The 19,926-nt window shown below is 39.6% G+C and overlaps 3 protein-coding genes across 4 annotated transcripts; 1 reads left to right on the top strand and 2 right to left on the bottom strand.

Annotated features, from left to right (window-relative positions):
* Positions 1-142: 142 nt before the first annotated feature.
* crym (crystallin, mu) lies at positions 143-3,166 on the bottom strand. The gene is made up of 8 exons (XM_055021224.1): positions 2,953-3,166; positions 2,698-2,848; positions 1,716-1,778; positions 1,507-1,608; positions 927-1,110; positions 720-841; positions 549-633; positions 143-464 (listed from the first exon to the last, which is right to left on the bottom strand). Exons 1-8 carry the CDS (start codon positions 3,117-3,119, stop codon positions 376-378), a joined length of 963 nt encoding a protein of 320 aa, XP_054877199.1. The 5' UTR covers positions 3,120-3,166; the 3' UTR covers positions 143-375.
* Positions 3,167-4,004: 838 nt separating this feature from the next.
* LOC129352226 (NHP2-like protein 1) lies at positions 4,005-6,338 on the bottom strand. The gene is made up of 3 exons (XM_055021091.1): positions 6,127-6,338; positions 5,846-5,966; positions 4,005-4,854 (listed from the first exon to the last, which is right to left on the bottom strand). Exons 1-3 carry the CDS (start codon positions 6,127-6,129, stop codon positions 4,592-4,594), a joined length of 387 nt encoding a protein of 128 aa, XP_054877066.1. The 5' UTR covers positions 6,130-6,338; the 3' UTR covers positions 4,005-4,591.
* Positions 6,339-11,960: 5,622 nt separating this feature from the next.
* Positions 11,961-19,102, top strand: LOC129352317 (cytochrome b-c1 complex subunit 2, mitochondrial). 2 transcript variants are annotated; one of them, XM_055021250.1, is made up of 14 exons: positions 11,961-12,047; positions 13,969-14,070; positions 14,271-14,420; positions 15,049-15,113; positions 15,194-15,250; positions 15,337-15,461; positions 15,600-15,697; positions 15,787-15,844; positions 16,788-16,883; positions 16,972-17,171; positions 17,266-17,346; positions 17,627-17,703; positions 18,122-18,275; positions 18,768-19,102. In XM_055021250.1, exons 1-14 carry the CDS (start codon positions 12,015-12,017, stop codon positions 18,849-18,851), a joined length of 1,380 nt encoding a protein of 459 aa, XP_054877225.1. In that variant the 5' UTR covers positions 11,961-12,014; the 3' UTR covers positions 18,852-19,102. The 2 variants fall into 2 exon arrangements, with proteins under 2 accessions (XP_054877225.1, XP_054877226.1); XM_055021251.1 differs by lacking the exon at positions 13,969-14,070 and adding an exon at positions 13,865-13,933 and having other exon boundaries at positions 11,962-12,047.
* Positions 19,103-19,926: the final 824 nt, after the last annotated feature.

The raw sequence follows: 19,926 nt of genomic DNA, 5'->3' as shown, positions 1-19,926 counted from the left end.
TTTTTAAAAAAGAAAGCTCTTTCTGCGTTTAACACAGAATTTTTTTTTTTGCAGGATTATTTGTTTTCTTTTTGGATTTCATTTTGTGAAATGACAAAAAATTTGGGGTTTTTTTAATGAAATTTAATTAAAAGACAAAAACTGTTGTGCCACACTGTATTTTTATTTTGTCAGGGAAAACATGGCTTAGAAATATTTTAAAAGTGCTGACATTTTTGCCAGCTGTGCAGGGCCAAATTTGGACTGTCCCAGAGCCGAGGCCAGAGGCTGAAAGTGACCAGTGGGCAGCAGTTTGGTCAGTTCTGGTTCGTACTGAACTGAAACCTCTGACACACCGCCCTCTGCCTCTGTGAACAGAAAGATCCAGCTGAAACATCAGAAATCAAGAACAGGTCTCATGGTTTCTTTCGCTGTCCACTGTTCAAACACCAGCTGAGCAGACACTGCGTCCTCCACTCCCATTCCTGTTGGAAGAAAACCAAAAAGAAAACACATTAAGATTCATTAAAAACAACGATAGAGTGATGGAATCATATCATCCAACACACCCAGAGACTTGAAGACGGTTGTCTTCTCCCTTTCAGCAGGTTTGGTTCCGTTGATAACGTCTCCCAGTTCTGCAAACACCTCAGCCTGAAAGACACGCCCACACCGACTCTCATTCTGCTCACCTTCAGGTTTCCAACTGGATTAAAAATCTAATCTAAGGACAGACGGACCCCTGAAAGTATGACATCACCAGACTCTGACAGCGCCCCCTCCCTGCTGTCCGCGTACACCACAGCGCTCTGCATCAGCATGTCATCCAGCTCCCTCCAGTCTGGCCTGCAGGCTCCCACAGCTGCTCCACAAAGTCAGCACGACCATTAAAGGGCAAACATTTAATGGTACGAGGCTGTGATTATACTGGTTTCACTGAACCTCACCTGCCACGTGTGCTCCTGCTTTGACCCACTGACCGTACAGCACCGGCTCCGTGGATCTGGTCGCCGTCACTATGACGTCTGCTCCCCTCACCGCCTCCTCCGCCGAGCCGCATCCTCTCACGCCGCCTCCCGCTGAGCGGACGAACCTCTCGACGTTCTCCTGAGTCTGGCTCCAAACGCGAACCTGGGGAAGAAGAAAGACGAGCGTGCAGCGTCCTGCAGGGGACTCAGAGCGTTACGAACCAGAGATTTTTAGTTCTGGTTCAGCTGAATAAAAGTCACTGAGAGCTGCAAAGGTTACATAACCTCTTATGGAAAGACGTTAAAAAACCCATAGCTCCGTATGAACAGGATGGAGATGACAGTAAAAATCATTTTCTGTCCTACCATCACAAACATAAACAGCTGAACTTTAGTAGTGAAGCTGCTCAAATTCTCCAGGTGAGTTCAGCATTAAAAGCGGGACAATGACTCAACACGTACGACCCATAGATTTAAAGAAATGCTGTAAAACACACACACACACACACAAAATGCTTTCCTTTCTTCACCCATCTTATTGTCACCGCTGAACAAGTACCTCTTTAAAAGAAAACATCTCGGTGAAGACGTTAAAGTGACTCAGAGCCTGTGTGCCGGTCCCCAGAATGGCCAGAACCTCTGCTCCCGGCGCCATCAGCAGCTGCACACACACACACATGCACACACAGACCAAACAGGTCAGAGTTACTGGAGAGTCTCACTGCACAGAGAGGATGATGTGCGTTATGAGGTCAGCAGCAAAGATGCCTTAGCGGAGATGGCTGAGACGGCGGCGGTCCTCATGGCCGTGATGACCTCCCCATCCATCACCTGCAGACGGGACGTTCCAGCAGTGTTTACATGGTTCAAAATCTCTCTCTCACACACACACACACACACACACACACACACACACACACACAGAGAGAGCCTTTAAAAAGTACTCACAGACTTTATTGTACAATCAAAAGAATGTGTTCTGCTCAGATGAGACCAAAGTAGAACTTTTAAACAGAAAACTAGCACCTTGCATCATCCTGACACACCGTCCTCATAGTGAGGCATGGTGGTGGCAGCATCATGCCACTGTACAGCAGCATATAGAATCAGAAGTTCAGAACGAGCCAAACGACTGGACCTCTGTTGAATGAGGTCACTCATTTTGAATATGTATGAAAGCTTTTGTTCTGTTGCACATTTTTTATTTAATTGTCATAATTTCACTTTAACATCAAAAGGGGTTTTTGTCTTTTTTTTGTCTAAAAAGTTAAATCAATTTATAAAACTGGATAAAACATCCAAGGGGTTGAGTCCTTATTCAGGTTTTGAATACTGATGACTGCAACAATATTTTTGGTTCTACAAAGTATTACAGTATGCAGGGTGGACACAAATACACGCTGCACTTTTCAGATTTGTTGGGCCTTGTGGAAAGCCAAGGATCATTTCCCTGTAGTCATTAGAACAGGGGGACATTTCCAAGAAACTTCGAAATTTTGAAATTAACCTTTGAAATTTTCTACAGAAGACTAAACAAATTTCAGAGTTTGAAAAGTTGAACAATTTCTGCAATAAAATTTGGAGCACAATAGACATTTTCTGGAAAAAAAACAAAAACAAACCAAAACGTGTGAGTTTGAAAGCTTCCCCTCCCCCTCACAGCCCTGCAGCTTTGCTTTGCTTCACCTCATAAAAGTCATTAAAACACTGAGAACAATCTGCCAATCATTGCAGGCGTGTTCTGACTCACAGCCTTCACGTTCCCACGTTCCGGGTCCAGCAGAACCACGGTGGCCTGAACGGCTGGCAGAGTGGATCCTTCCTCTCTCTTGTAGAAACAGACTAACTTTGCGCTCAGCACTCCGTCGCCCTCCATGTATGCGGGCATGAGCCCCATGAAGCTGGAAGGACACGCAGATTGAGCCGCTGTTCCTGCAGCAGGCTGACAATGTGAGCCGAACCGAACCAAACCGAACCGAGGCGGCCGCAGCAGAGCGAGGCCTACCCGCGGTGCTTCTGCAGCGGCACCGCGGTGCGCACAGGCTGGAGCACCGCGGCGCCGTCCCGCCGGGAGAACTTCCCCAAGGCGTCCTGCAGACGGGGGACCAGGTCCCGGTACCGGAGCACACGTTCAATCTCCTGCTGCCAGATGATGACAGGAGGCCCGGCCATGGTCTCTGCTCAGCCAAGAGGGCAAAAGTTCAAACCTCCTCACTGGTCTGGAAGCTGTGCTGCGTTCAATGTGCTGGCGCTGTCGTAAACGACAGTTCGCTGTGATTTTTGCTTTGCGGAGCTTCCTGGTGGAGAATTGAGGCCTGAAACTGAGATGTTTAACACATAAACCCTCTGCAACTTTCAGACTGACAGGGAGAAAAAGCTTTATTTATCTGCCCACAAACAGAAAACCTGACCAAACACCAACAGAAACGATTAGATTTAAAATACTAATTAAAACGCAACCATGTCTAAGTTTATGTGTGGAATTTGAGAATAATTTTTACTAAATTATAATGGATAAATTCAAATAGCCTCATGAACTGATTATAAAACTGATCACTAGTTATCTCATTAAAGTTTATCGAACTTTTCCAAAATGATTTTAAGTTTTTTTTAAGCATCTACATTACTGCTTTAAGGCAAACTTTCTCCTTGTTTTTAACTGAATTAATTTTGTTGCATTCACTGTCAATTATTTGCTTAGGATTTAATAATGCACTCACTTTAACATTATTCGGTTTACAAAGATTCAAACCGACCTGAACACAGACGGTCACAGAGTGACTGTAAAACACAGTGGTGGCTCCGTCATGATGAGACAAAAAAAATTAAGCAGTCAAGAAGGTGGTAAAAACGTTAAAGGTCACGACACTTTCACTAAGTGAAAGGTTCAGTGTCAGATCACATCATAAAGCTGTGAAATTATTCATAAAATTCAAAATGAAAGGCTCGTTTTTTTGCGTTTGCTCTGGATAAGCGATGAAATTTCACTGTCTTTGTCCAATGATGACAAATTAAAAAAATATCTGAACAGGGAGATTCTTTCAATACATTTCCAAATGTAATCCAATTTCAACATTTAATGTGAAAGATGATTTGATTTTCACATTACATATTAATTTCAACTCATGTCATCATTAACAAGTGTAAAAGAAACATTCATAAACACTTTGTTTCTATTGCCTGTCTACAACAGAATGAGGGTCGCTGCAACTCTGAAATTTTGAGATTCGTCTCAGAAGAAAAAAATTCGGAGTTTCAAAACGTTTGACATTTTCCAACTTTGAAATTTCCAAGTTTTTTGCAGAAAAATTCTGAGATTAATCCAAAATCTTTTTGGAGTTTTTCAGCAAAAATATATTACATCTGCAATGGCCTTAATAGTCTGCCGTACTCACTAGCATGGGAAAGTACTTTTGATTTATGAAAGCAACATTTTTAGTTAGGCTGACATTTCAATTAAAAAATTTTTAAACAAGTTGTAAAAAATAAAATAAAATTTATTAAGATACAGATGATGGTCCTACAAATAAAAACAAAACAAAACAAAAAAATCATGCAATACGTTTAAAAAATGCCAAATGTTTAAATAATCCAACATAAGGACAGAGTGGATGGACCCATCAACCAGCAGAGCTGCTGTCAGATCACACCAGCAGTCTCTCGATGGCCATCTGAACCGACTGAATCTGGGGCTTGAGCTGGGAGCCCTCCTTTATGGTGACCGAGGTAGCAATGACGGGCCGGGACACGCCGCAGGCCCGGCCCAGCGCCTGTTTGGAGCGCACAAACACGTACGGCACGTTCTTGTCCTCGCACAGCAGCGGCAGGTGGAGGATGATCTCCAGCGGCTCGGCGTCGGCTGCCATGACGATGAACTCGGCGATGCCTCTGTTCAAGGTTTTAGTGGCTGAGGAAGAAGAAATAATAAGTTTATAATCAAATGAATGTACAGAATCCTACAAGAACAAACAGCAAGACATCCAAAAACAATATGCATGTTGAGAAATCCTCTCCCTCTCAGCTCCTTCAGACTTAGACCTTTAGCAAACTCCTGGTGGAACGGTCATCTCATTATGCAACCTACTTCTTAGTTTAACACTGATAAAAACATTAAAGGGTTAATAGGAGCCATGTTGTGATGGCTTCCTGAAGGCGGAGTTTCAGAAAGAGCTGGAGTTTTTAAAGAGAGAGACCCAATTTCAAGGAATTAAATCAGGAAGTAAAATCTCTTCCATGGTATGTATTGGTTTTCTTTAACAACTTAAGCTAAAGTTACTTCATTGTGCTATAAAATTGCATGGAATGTGTGCCTGAAAAACGCAATACTGCCCCTTGTAGCCAACTTGTTGGTGACTACCCATATTCTGAAAATCAATGAATTTGATAAGTGAATAAAATCTTTCCTGACCTGAAAACAAAAAACACTGTGCAGGTAAAAAGTCTTAACGGGTGGGCATTAATGTTGCATTTTGACTCCACATGACATGCTTTGTGGAACACTAACATTTTTGAAGCAGACTTATGCTACAATGTTCTCATGTACCGTTTTTGAATGGGGATCATTTCCATTTCTACAGAGTCTAAGGATTATTGAGAATCATTCAAATTACTCATGTGTATTTCAATTAAAAGAGCATAACATCAACCTAAGAATATCTACTAAAATTTTATAGATAAATACATTTTGAGATTAATACCTGATTTGGGGTAATTGCTCATATACAGCAAGGTTAGATCTTTTGTCACTCAGTCTATGTTGGCATCATTTGGATGTTTAACGGAAAGATGTTTTGACAAGTTTGTTTTACCAACATATCTATTGTCACCCTCGTCGTTTGAAGCGTTATTGATCTGACAGTATGTTCCGTATGAGACGGATCTGGTTGTGTCTCTCTCACCCTCATTGGCTCCCTTCCTCAGCTGTTTGTAGTTGGACGCTTGCTGCACCAGGTCCAGGATGGTTTTGGTCAGAGTAGCGTCGGCCAGCGGGTAGGCCTTCGGGTTCACTTGTGGTTCAGTCTGAGTAAAACACAAACAATAAATCCAGATAAGACACAAGAGACACGTGTCGAGTCGAAATACAACCCTCAGCTTCAACTTAAAATGCGCTCGTTGCCATTAAACATGCTTGCTAACAGTTAGCAGGTGAGTTAGCTTGTTAGCCGAACACAGAACTCACCATTGCAATATATGTCCAAGTTTTCCGGCCCTCTCGGCGAAGTGCTTCACGGAGGACTCCTTGTTTCTCTCTTAGCTCTGAGAAAGCAGAAAAAAAACCGCAGGATAAGTTTCTTTTACCTAATATTTAACAGCGTCTCTAACTCTGTAAGCTCTGCTGCATGCAGTCAGTCTGAACGTTCACCACACGTGCGAAAAGTACCAGGCATGCGCTCTGACTCGTTAGCTGAACGCTAGCGTTCATTCTGTCGTCATTAAAGGGCGGAGCTTCTTCTTCTTCTTTTCTGTTGTGGCAGCGCGCGAGTGTTGCCACATATGTATGGCAACACTACTTCTCATCAATTGAATTATTTGTATTACATAGTAATTCCTTAATCTTACGGAAGAGGATTAGGGCCACTGGAAAAAAAAAAAATGTCCGAAAAATTTTTTTTTCAGTGGTTCAGAATAGGTTAAAAAAGAAGAAAAAAAAAATTGTGGCCCAAAAAAAAAAAAAAAAAAAAAAAATTGTGGCCGAGAAAAAAAAAAATATCCGGGACAAAAAAAAAAAAAAAAAAAAGAATCTGTGTCAGAAAAAAAAAATCTGTGACAGAAAAAAAAAAAATATTGGTCCAGAAAAAAAAAAAAAAAAAAAAAAAATTTGTGACAAAAAAAAAAACAAAACTGTGGCCAGAAAAAAAAAAAAATCTGTGACAAAAAAAAATATTAAAAAATGTCACAATTCGGACTGATGGGCGCCAGCAGCAGCCACACAGACGCGAGTTGTGGCGGACAGCCAATGTTCTGGAGAAAATGTCTGATTTAAGTGACTTTTTACGTGCCAGAAGAGTACCAGAAGCGTCCATTGCACTAATGGAAGAACAAAAGGTGAGTAAATCAATGGGATAGTTCAGTGTCTAAAGCCGAACGGTTATAGCCAGCTGTTAGCATGTTTGTTTAGCATACGCGGTTAAAGGAATAAGCTGATTTACAATGTTAGATCACACGGATGAATATAGGATATAACAGCTGTTAATTGCTGGAATTGTCTCTAAAGTGTTTGGTATGTTTATTTTATTGTTGTTCTGTTTGAATGTTTTCAAGCCACCTTCTAAATAAGATGTCTGCTGTGTTAAACTGCAACTTTTAGTTCAGTAGAGGACAGAAACTATAGTACAAAGTGACAGACGTTTATACACTTCTTTTGGTGTAGTTTTAAAAATAAGTTTTATCTGTAAATTTTATCATACATCGGGGAATCATTTTATGTGCAGAATAAAATGTTTTGGAATTGCTATTTTGTTCTTGCTGCTTGGTTTTGATTAGGTCACTTTCTATAAATGCTGATTAATATATGCCTCATCTTTAGCAAAAGCTACAGTTACATTTTTAGTTTTAAACATTTATGGTTTGTTTTTATGCAGGATGACCTTGATGATGTTGTGAACACATGGAACTCACAAAATCCGGGCAAGTGGGTGCAGTATCGGGCCGACCTGTGGTGATGTACTCATTTCCAGTGCTGCACAAAACTGACAGACTCAAACCTGTTTCTCTGGATGAGGTCACTGTGTGTATGGAAGAGTGTACACCAAAAGGTCCATATCCCTGTGATGAAACAGTCTTTGAACTTTGTTGTCTGCTTATGGTAGAACGCAACTTGGAGGCCTCAAGAGATCCACTTATTGCTGCTGATTTGTATATAAGGTTAAGAGAAGAAATTCTTCAAAGTATTTAGCAACTTTCAGTGTGCATAAAGATCATTTAAAAAGTGTTGCTATTTATCTCCATCATGCCATTGGATAGTGTTTGCAATGTGATAGGTGCCCTCTAAACAGGGCTTCCTGCTCTACATCTAATTAAAGAATGAAAGTATGCAAGCAAACAGAACCTTTTGACATCATTTACCAGAACATGAAAGTTTATTGCTGTCATTATTTGTTTGTAGAGTTCTGATATGACCTGACATTAATGTACAAGCTGTTACTGTGCTGATAAAAATTAAAATTGCAGTTTGGTTGACAAGATTTCCTAACCCATAGTTTGTTTTGCTTTCAGTCATTTGAAGGAACAATGCTGATACAAAGTTATTCAATGATAATCAGTTATAAAATGTCAGTCCTTTTAACGGGTATGCATTGTGATTCATATATATTTTTTTTTGTTTAAAACAAAATGCTGTTCTGTTAAAGATATTGTAAGTATGGTTGAGATGTGAACAAAATGGCAGAAGAGCAAAAAGGATGTCATAAATTGAACACAAGGAAAACAATTGTCTGTGAAATAAAAATGAACTTCAATGTTTTGTTTACCAAGTCTTTTCATAATACAATTGATTACAGATATTTAGGAACAGCTGATAAAAAGTCATTTGTTTTTATCACTATCTGAAATTAGCTAAGACAGTGGTCAGACCGGAAAGTGAGTAATAAGAGAAAGGAAACTGCAACTAAGGTCATCAGGTCGTGTCTCGAACGTGTGATCCACGTTCAGGACTGAGGTCTCCATACATGACTTGTGCTTTTCCACCACAGCACCCCAACTGTTATTGTTTTAAATTTGTTAAAATTAGCAAAATTGTATTTGCTAAATTAAAAAAACAAGAATATTTTTTTTAGTTTTTATAACTATCTTCAAATTCAGCAATTTAAATACTTGGTTTTTAGACCTTTTCAAATAAAAGCCAAGCTTAGTTAACATGTTGAAAACCATAACAGAAAAGTATTGGGTAAAGTAACATTTTATTAGCAAAACATTACAAAAAACCATGGCCATTACAATGACCTAACTTTTAAAACAAACTTTCAGATTGATATAACCTTGTATACATCTGTAAGTTAGTATAAAATATATTAAAGCTTATATGGTATCAAAAATAACGTCATCTCAGATGCACAGATAGAACAAGTGCTAATTGATAAAATACACATACAAAAAATCTATGTTAACGAAATTTGTACAGGTGTCAGATCAATACCTAATTTTTGAACATGACAATATTGCATAATTTGTTCAAATAACCTCAGCTTTTCCATTGCATTGTTTTTTTTTTTGGTGTAGTTTTAAAAAACTACACCAAAATAAAATTAGGAACAAGTAGTTTTCTTCAAAACATACTGAAATAATCTCACAGCTTGATTGATGACAGATGAACAGCACATATGCTTAGTGACAACATTTATAAAATTAAGGAAAATGTTTTCTATAACTTTCAATTGTATTTTTGGATTCAACACCAAATACAAAAGACTGACACCTCAATGTCAATGTGCCAATGTCAAAATCTGTTTCAGGTCCCTTAGGAGATGCGCCATCAGGAAAAAAGTGTCTTTCCTTCTTGAAGAATGTCTTCTAATCCAGAATCAGTGGCCATTTTAATTTTTCTAGTGCCACCTCCCTGCTTTGCTCTCACCTGTTTGGTAGTTTTTCCATCACTATGTATCCATCCAATCTCAACATTTTTTGTTCCTTTTGGCTTCTTTTTCTGTCTTGTACTTTCATGTGTCATGGTCTCCTGTGTACTTTCATTTCTGTTCTTCATTTTGTCCAGAAGCTTTTGAAGAAGTCCTTGTTTTCTTTTTGACAATGGCTGTTTGCTTTGCAGTAGTTGAAAACAGCAATTCTGTCTCCATATGAAGATAAGTAGTTTTCAAGTGTTGCATCGTCCATGAGACCTACTGCATCACAGTCAATCTGCACAGAAAAAGATTAGAAAGGACAATTATTTACTCTGTAAATCAACATCAAAGTTACAGTTAAGATTGTACCCTTACGTTTCTGCTTAAAGCAATTTACTGTTTGGGGAGAATTACAATAATAGCAGCAGTAAATGTTAAATCCTCTATTTTACTGAAAAAGAGGAAGGACTGAATTGATTAGCATGCAAGTAAGTATAAAAACACAGATTCATAAATATATAGTCTACTTAAGATAACAGGTATCAAGCATAAAAACACACAAGAAAATATTAACAGTTCCTTTTTATTACAAAAATTAAATATCACATTAAGTTTGATTTAGTCAAATGAAGCCTATCGTTTCTGCACCTGAGCAATAAATGTGCAGATAGTTTAGTTCAGGGATTGACATGCAATATCAGTCTTGAGCTGACACATCACACGATGCAGCAAAATGATTTAGTTAAGCTCATAATGTCACTTTTTCCAACGTCGTAACACAAACTTAAAATAAACATAAATAAAATAGCAGATAGGCGCGTTAGTTGGTGTTGATAAATATAATGATCAGATCTACAACCAGCCGTATATCGGTGGCTATATGATATTTTCCTTTTAAATATATGCATATATAAACGTCTGTCACTTTGTACTATAGTTTCTGTCCTCTACTGAACTAAAAGTTGCAGTTTAACACAGCAGACATCTTATTTAGGTGGCTGACATATACAGCTAACCTTAGTTTAATTGTAAAACATTCAAACAGAACAACAATAAAATAAACATACCAAACACTTTAGAGACAATTCCAGCAATTAACAGCTGTTATATCCTATATTCATCCGTGTGATCTAACATTGTAAATCAGCTTATTCCTTTAACCGCGTATGCTAACAAACATGCTAACAGCTAGCCGTAACCGTTCGGCTTTAGACACTGAACTATCCCATTTGATTTACTCACCTTTTGTTCTTCCATTAGTGCAATGGACGCTTCTGGTACTCTTCTGGCACGTAAAAAGTCGCTTAAATCAGACATTTTCTCCAGAACATTGGCTGTCCGCCACAACTCGCGTCTGTGTGGCTGCTGCTGGCGCCCATCAGTCCGAATTCTGACTTTTTTTTCTGGCCCACAAATAGTTTTTTTTTTTTTTTTTTCTGTCACAGATTTTTTTTTTTTTTTTCTGGCCCACAATTTTTTTTTTTCTGTCACTGATTTTTTTTTTTTTTTTTTTTTTTTCTGGCCCACAATTTTTTTTTTCTGTCAGATTTTTTTTTTGCGGCACAATTTTTTTTTTTTTTTTTTTTCTGGGCCACAAAAATTTTTTTCTTCTTTTTTTAACCTTTTCTGAACCACTGAAAAAATTTTTCGGACATTTTTTTTTTTCCAGTGGCCCTAATCCTCTTCCGTATTAATCTACTTAATCCACTGTGTTTCCTTCAGTTCCTAATATTAATTTAAGACTTAATTTCTGTCCTGTATTTGTTACTTTTTCTCAATGTCTCCCTTTCAGCCTATGTTTTACAATTCGTCAATACACCTTCTACATTTTCTTTCTCTCCACATCCTTCACATGTATCATTATTTTCCCTCCCAACTAGATGTAAAATGTTAGACATGAAATGTAATTTAACTAACCTTAGCTTACAGGTTGGGGCTAAGAACTGTGGAAAATAACTGAGACAATATTAATATTACACACTATTAAGTAGTACAAGTTAATTTCATTGAAGAGTGACAAAAGTAGGGTGTAAAATATCATAAATAATATGTTTTGACCTATCATTTTGGAGTGAAAACATTATTTGCAGTCATTTTTGTAGAAGTTTCCGTGTTTTGTAGATTTTAAATCAGATGTTTATTTTTCAAACATTTCATGGATAGCTTAGCATAAAACAAATAATAGCGCAAATAAACTCTCGGCGTCTGAAAACACATTGACATATCTTGATTTTAGATTAAATGATAAATAATATTGTTTATACTCAATACGTGAAAATCAGTATCATAAGCGACACGTGATTCAAAGAGACAAAAGTCCAAACGAACACCACAGAAACATCTTGTTTGGAAACACAACTCACTACTCTCACGTCAACACGAGAGGGCGCGCGCTCCCCCTCACACTGCGTTTCTGCTTCGGGACTCGGGAACGAAGAACGCGCAGTTCATTCTGGGTAGGGCACTTTGAAAGGCGGCCATATTGGTTTTTCGTCCTGACTGAAGGAGAGAGATGAAGGGGATCCGAGCAATCAGTCAACTATCGGTGAGGGCTCACTTCATGGAGCGTATATTTCTGAATACTGGGGGAACAACGTTCACCCACTGGAGCTCTTTTGAGTTATTATGGAAATATAAAAACTGCTGGGGTCCTGTCGAGGAAGGCTGTGAAGAAGAGCAAGCTGCTAGCTTAAGTCTTTAACCTGGGAATGTTGTATCATAAACACATACATATCGAGTACATTTCAGCTTTCATTAATACGTTTAATTTCACTTCTCGCTTATAGAATAATTCTTTTTCTTTCGGAGCATAAATACAGCTAGCTCGTAGCTGCTGGCGCCTTGTATGTTGACTCGTTTCATATGTTGTGTTCGGAATTAGCTGTCTTTGATATTAAATCATTGAACTTTTTGCTCAACTTACTATCAGAATGGTTAATGTAAATGGCATTTAAAAGGACTTTGGTAACATTTAGTGCAAATTTACCTTCATTGTACTTCAGTTTCCCAAGTCTACATTTAGTTTACATTTTTGTGGCTGATTTTCCATCCTTTGGTTTTTGTAAATCTTCTACTAGGTTATTAGCTGACTGCAATATATTTCTGTAGTCTATATGCAATTCTGATAACATTCAATAATACACGCCAGACGTTTTGCAGAAAACGGGCATTAGTTATTTGTAATCAAAACAGAGGTGACTATTCAAGTTGTAATTAGGCCTGTTGCTGTCACAAGCCAAATTCAAGTGCATTGGTATTTTTAAAATGTTGAGTGTTTTGTTTATATATTCAGGGGTCTCAATCTCCAGTCCTGCAACTTTTAGACGATTCTCTACTGCACCACATCTGAATAGAATAATTAGGTCATTAAAGCTCTGGAGTTCTGATCTACACAAAGAGGAGGTAATTAAGCCTTTTCATCCCAGCGTTTTGTACCTGTGACACATCTAAAAACTGCAGGACAGTGGCCCCAGTACTGAAGATGAAAACCTAATTTAGCCGTCAAGCTACACCGTCATGTGCTTTGGTCTGTCATGTACTGCATACATGTATGCAGGACTCGGTCAACTATCATTAATCAGATGCATTAATCACAGATTTTTTGGGGGGATCGACTCATTTTTTTTCTTGTCTTCTTGCTGTTATATGTCACTTATTTTGTTCATTTTTATTTATGGTAACCTTTATTTAACCAGTTAGGTGATTGAGAACAAATTCTCATTTTCAACAACAACCTGTTCAGAAAATGTTTAAACTTCATACAACAGAGAGCAGAATGTCATGTTTTACATAAGTTAGAAGGAAATGCAAACAAAACAACAAACCATATTGGTAGTTATATACGACCAATATGTAGTGCAAAACTACATATTGATTCCCAATGTTTAACAATAATAAGTAGTTGGTCATTTCTAAACTAGTACGGGCTTCTCTTGATTCTTGATCTGATAAAACTAGCTGTTGGTTCTCCATGTTTGATTTTATCTAGAAAGTTTGTTCTAGATTTGTAATCCATCAGGAGTTTCTCTCGTTCGATGTTTAAAAGTTTAATGCTGAATGTTGATCTAAGGCTGTGTTCACACTGCAGCCTGAAGTGACCCAATTCAGATTTTTATTTAAATGTATTTACGTTATGCGACCTGTATCTGATATTTTCATGACAATCTGAACAACACAGGTCGGATTCTTTTGGAATGCGACCCAGGCCACCTGGGTATCCGATTCAAATGTGACCTGGACGTCACTGATACTGGACAAACGTCTTCTCCACAGTAGGAGTTCTCTGTGGTTCAATCTTCCGCCACAGAGACAAAAACACATTAGCTGTAATGTCCCGCCTTCCTATGTTCTCTTTTTTTCCAGAAGAGGCTTTACACAGCCCAGGCTGCCCCTATGGTGGAGGTGAATGGGTTTCAGCCTCAGGATGTGCAGGTCAGTAGGTGTTGACGTGTTTCTCTTCTCCACAGAGACGCTTCTATGCCGCGGCCAGAAAGGGCCAGTCCCTTACCGAGCCTCTGGTTGGTCTGAAGCTCTCTCCCGGGGCTGCCCACTCCTACCAGGACGTTCATGTATGTTGGGACGTCTCGATGCATTCTGTGCTCGGGCAGAATGAGTCTGGCAGTGGACTCCTCCTGCTGTGTCCTGCTTGCGTTTGAATCTGCAGAATTGTCCACCGAAGCATGCAGATCATTCTAGAAGCTGAAGCTCATAGGCAGACACGGTGGTGTGTCACAGAGCAAACAGCAACCCTGTCTCTCGCCCTGCTCAGGTAAGCAAGCTGCCCAGCGGACTGGTCATCACGTCTCTGGAGAACTACTCCCCAGCCTCCAAAATTGGGGTCTTCATCAAGGCCGGCTGTCGCTATGAAACCCCTGACAACCAAGGTGTCACCCACCTGCTCAGGCTGGCCTCCAACCTGGTAGGAAGCTACATTTATTACCAATGTTTTATTACGATTTTTTAATTTATGCTTTTTCAATTTCTCATAAAAATTAAAACCTAGACTTTTAATTTTAAACCTTATTGGGATAATTATCAAAAGTTTTCCATACATAAAATAGCAAAACCTTTCTTTATGTGGCTCTAATAGTGTAAATATTAAACTACAGCTAAAAGAAATTGAATTTCATGAAGTTGTCCAATGATTTATACACAAAGCGAAATAATATGTCAATGGCTTTTTCTTTTGTATTTTTGACGATTATATACAGAAAACACACAAATCAGTGTCTCAGAAAATGTTAGTTTTGTCAAAGAAGGTTGTCTGGAAGGAAAAAAGGTGCCAACATGGCTGCAAAAATATATCGCTTTGGCAGCGATATATTTGTGTGCATACACTTTCTTTTATTAGTGTGTTTAGTTGTATTTTATCACTTCTTAGTGATCCTTCAAAATACTGTAATTATTTTTAACGGTGAAATTTATTTTTTTTGAGGTGCTTCTTTGTTTTTAAAAACTTTTTAAGAAGTTTGTAAGTCCTGAGTGGTGCTGTATTAACAGAACTTTTACTGACATTATCATAGAATATTATGCTTATTTTCTTCTAGACAACCAAAGGAGCATCAGCGTTCAAAATCTGCCGCGGCATTGAGGCGGTGGGAGGCAGCCTGAGGTCAGTGACCCCTCCCCTGACAGGAAACCAACATGACCAGAGTCACTCAGCGCTCTTATCTCTGGATGTTTCTCTTGCAGCGTGAGTTCTTCCAGAGAGAACATGATGTACGTAGTGGACTGCATGAGAGACGACATGTAAGTGTTTCCATCTGGCACGTCCTTCAGAGGCCGGCCATGAAAGCTGCTCACGTTTTTCTGCCTCCACCTTGATTGTTCCATAGCGACACAGTGATGGAGTTTCTGATCAATGTGACAACGGCTCCCGAGTTCCGTCCCTGGGAGGTGTCTGACCTCACGCCCCGGGTCAAGCTGGACAAAGCACAGGCTGCACAGAACCCCCAGATAGGTGGGCATTGTGGTGTCATTACACTAGAGAGATATTGTCTCTGTGTAGAGTAGATGTGGAAATCCGTAAGAGTTGTCAGGTTTCTCCAGACTTTAAACCCAGTTTGTGTGTTTCTGCTCTGTCTGTCTCCTTGTCCAGCTGTGGTCGAAGCTCTCCATGCAGCAGCTTATAAGAACGCTCTGTGTAACTCCCTGTACTGTCCAGACCACATGGTTGACCACATCCATTCTGAACACGTGAGTCCGTTCCCGCTCTCTCACTGTCTGTTCTGAAGCGCCGACCCGAGGACGCCTTTTCCTCATTCACTTGTTTTCTGTTTCCTCAGCTTCACCAGTTTGTCCAAAACAATTTCACAAGTGCAAGAATGGCTCTTGTAGGACTTGGTAAGATCGTCATCGTTTAACCCAATGGTGTTGTAAAACCTGTTGGCTGCGTTTGTGGACACCTCTGGCAAAAATCATAAAACAGGAACATAAACTCACACCGAGAAATGTAGAAAGCTCCAAATTCTTTAGGGGGAAGAATCCCACATTGAGAAATATCATCTATCACTTTTGTTTTTCTTGTTCTATTTGTACTGAGCTTGATGAGGAGCCATCTTTAGCTTGCCAACACTTGATGAACAAGACAATTATTAGTGTCTGTCCTTTCATCACAAATATTAAGGTTTGCTAAAAGCTGCTACTTTGGAGGAAAAGATTTGAGTTTGAGCCACAGACATTGGCATGAAACAAGGAAAAGCATCTCATTCCCTCTAAGAATGATTCAACCTTCAATCACGGTGGAAGGAGTAAAAAAACAAATGAACGCACTATTTGTCTGAAATTGAGTGCCAAGGAAGTATTTATGGGGTTCATTTCCTGCCAGAATGTTGCAAACAGATGAAACATGTTTCACAAAGTGTCTCCTCTCACACACACACACACACACACACACAACACACCTTCTGCTCACAAACACACTGCAACACGTTTCTGAAAAAGTCATGACACTTATGACAGCAGGGGGCGCCACCAAGACAACTGAAACCTGTGGTTAGATGGAATAGGTTTTATAAAGTGTGTAGCTACAGGGCAGATAGCAGGTTTCAGTTGTCTCGACGGTGCCCTCTGCTGTTGAAAGTTGCTGCACATTGTTTTGTATGCTAGGACAGTTTGTGAATATTTTGTATTTGTTTGCAACATTTCAGATTCATTTCTTTTCAGGATTTATTTTCTTTTTATGCGTCTTTACCAGAGGTGCCAGCCTCTTCACAGCAGTTGTAGGTTGTGGTTTCCTCCCGTCCAGAGCTGTGACTGTGCTGTCGTCTGGTCTCTGGTCCTCCAGGTGTGGAGCACTCTGTGCTGAAGCAGGTGGGGGAGCAGTTCCTCAACATCCGCGGCGGAGCCGGAGCCACCGGGGCCAAGGCGCAGTACCGCGGAGGTGAGCTCAGCACCGCAACAGCAGGATGATCCATTTGGACCCCATGGGGGTTGTAGTTCCTGTACAGACCTGTAGCTGTGGTCCACAGGAGAGGTCCGTCTGTCCAGCCTGAGCAGTCAGGTCCACTCTGCCGTGGTGAGCCAGTCGGCTGCAGCCGGCACTGGGGAAGCCATGGCGTTCAGCGTGCTGCAGCACGTCCTGGGAGCCGGTCCGCACATCAAGAGGGGCTCAAGCAGCTCCGGCAGGCTGGTCCGGGTGGTCGCCAAGGCAACCACTGAACCCTTTGATGTGGGTGGCAGTCACTTTGTTAAACATAACATGAATCAACTCGACTGAAGGTCTTTATGTGCAGTTATTAAAGCAGATTTTTCTCTCGGCCCAGGTGAGCGCCTTCAATGCCAGCTACTCTGACTCCGGTCTGTTTGGAGTCTACACCATCTCCCAGGCTGCAGAGGCTGGTAATGTAAGTGTATCCAACAGAACAACATCTCTGAGTACTGGCGCCACACTAAGAAAACAGAATTTAACTACAAGAATAAAGACACAATGTAACCAGAAAAAAGTTGTAAACTTAAATTATTTAATGGTTAGTCTGTTTTTTTGTGTTGGAATTCATCTAAAATGTGTTCTCCTAATGTTACGACTTTATTCTTTGAATTAATATAGTTTTTTCTCCCGTTTTGCTGGAACTGATGCTCCGTCCTGCTTTCTGATGCGCTCGCTGTCCTCTGTTGTCCTGTCAGGTGCTCAGGGCCGCCCTGGCCCAGGTTAGGGCTGTTGCTGATGGAGGAGTCACAGCTGCTGACCTGACTCGGGCCAAGTAAGAGACACGCATGGTCAGCTGAGTGAGAAAGGAAATGGTCACAGTTTTAAACATAAACCAAACACAGTTTACACTCTATTACAAAGTTGTTGCCATTGTCATACGTGTGGTTTAACTGGTGTCTAAAGTACATCCATGGGTTTTCTTCTTCTCAGAGGTGAACTTGAACTACACTTGATGTCGTCCAACTGATGGGACACCTTGTGATTTTATTAGTAACCAAGCAAAATGATGTGTGCTGGTTTTTTATTCTGTTTATTTTATTTTTATTCTGTCCTGTCAGACTCAGTTTCCGAAACCACACAAAAAAAAACCTTGTAGAAAACTTGCGGGGTCCAATTGACCCGACCTCTTAAGACATGAGTATCATTATTTTGTCTCTAAACCAGTAAACATTTCTTTTTTTCCTCTTCAGGGCTCAGCTGAAAGGTCAGTTCCTGATGTCTCTGGAAACGACTGAAGGTCTGCTGGAAGCCATGGGCTCTCAGGCTCTGGCTGATGGGTCCTACCACAGGCAAGAAGAAATCTCCAAGAACATTGACAACGTCTCCCTGACTGATGTTGCAAATGTAAGATTTTGTGTTTCATTTATTGATTTATTTTTGTCTATTATGGGTTAAAACGTTGCAGGTTGAACCTTTCGCTTCAGCTGCTGCTTCATCTTCCAGTTTTGGCTTTGATTAATAATAATTGCTTACAGCAATTGTGAATAATGCTAGTAATTTAGATCAAAATGACCAATTCAGGGCACCACTTTATTATCAAGAAAATAATAGCCAAATAGCCAAATCTGTTATCATTTATAAATATCTGCTATCTACTGATGAGGCTCAGCTTTTAAAGTAATAGATGAAGACATAAGTCTAGCGCAGGTGTTATGTGAATAGTAAGAAATTACAGATTTATTAAATTAGCACACACTTCTTTAAAATATACAAACTAAACCAGAGCTAACAAAGGTAAAAACATTAAAATAAAACCAATTAAAGGATTGAATGATGTCGTATGTCAGGAAAACATTTGATCAGCTTTGTTCCTTTTTGCTCTCTTTCTCCCCCCAGGCTGCCAAGAAGTTTGTGACGAGCAAGAAGACGATGGCTTCCTCCGGCAACCTCAAAAAAGTTCCCTTTGTGGACGAAATTTAAAACAATTAATAGGTACAGTAGTACCTATTAATTGACAGCAATGTTCAAGTTATTTCTCCACATTTGAATCAAACCATTTTTTTTATGCTACAAATCTCAGAACATTGTTATGGTAACACCACTGACTCTTATCTGTGCCGTGACAGGATGTTGTTTGCTCCCTGCTGCATTTCTGTACCGTCTTTCATCTGTTCAAATGGCAACTGTATAGCTGATGTAAAATAAGGAATAAAATTTATCTGCCTTCTAAATGTTTCAGGCTCTCTCTGTCCTTGATGAAAACAACCAAAAAAATGTGTGGATGCATCGTTACTCCACAGTCCTTCCTGATTTACAAATCGAAATGATCCGACATGTTGCGCTCTGGTCCATCAACGGCAAACTCATTTTTAATTAGGGCCATATAAAGTCTGTCAATGTCTTAAAAGGGCCAGTTGTAGTTAAATGTATTAATGAAACTCGTTAATAAACCCCTTAAATATGAATAAAAAGCTGCCTTTGTGCTCAATGAGTTCTCGGAGTTAAATAATACTGAATATCATTTCACATCGATGTAATTTGGCAGAATACATAGAAAACTACAGAAAAGGGTCACAGCCACTGGAAAATGAAAGAATACTGGTTTTAGTCTCATGAGGTCAAAATTCTGAGAACTTAAATTTTTTTTATTCTTTTTTCCAGAATTCAGATTTTCTTTCTTAGAAATTTGCCTCTTTTTTTTTCTCAAGAAAAGCCTGGGCCCCATATCTAAAGTAAGCCGTGCCTCTGCGCGATCCGCCCCGCTTAGTCGCACTAGCAAACTACTACAAGTACTGCGGATGTCAATAGTTTAAAAAGCGAGCTTTGTATTACATGACGCTCCTGAGAACACATTTTGAAATGGAAAACAGAATTTGGCCTGGATTTAATCGAAGATAAAAAATATAAACAAAGTCAAATTTAATGCTTCACACATTTTTTAAATAATTTTTTGAAGGTACATATTGCATGTGAAGGTCATATGCTTCAACAACTTTTAGTCAAACTTAAGTAATGGGTCTTTAGGGAAAGAAAAAGAAAAATTTCTTTCCTGGCT

The sequence above is a fragment of the Poeciliopsis prolifica genome, unplaced genomic scaffold (genome assembly GCF_027474105.1).
Source record: "Poeciliopsis prolifica strain line A6 unplaced genomic scaffold, Auburn_PproV2 SCAFFOLD074, whole genome shotgun sequence".
NCBI lineage: Eukaryota > Metazoa > Chordata > Actinopteri > Cyprinodontiformes > Poeciliidae > Poeciliopsis > Poeciliopsis prolifica.
The sequence above is the reverse complement of the archived record's forward strand: the minus strand, read 5'-3'. Positions and strand labels throughout refer to the sequence as shown.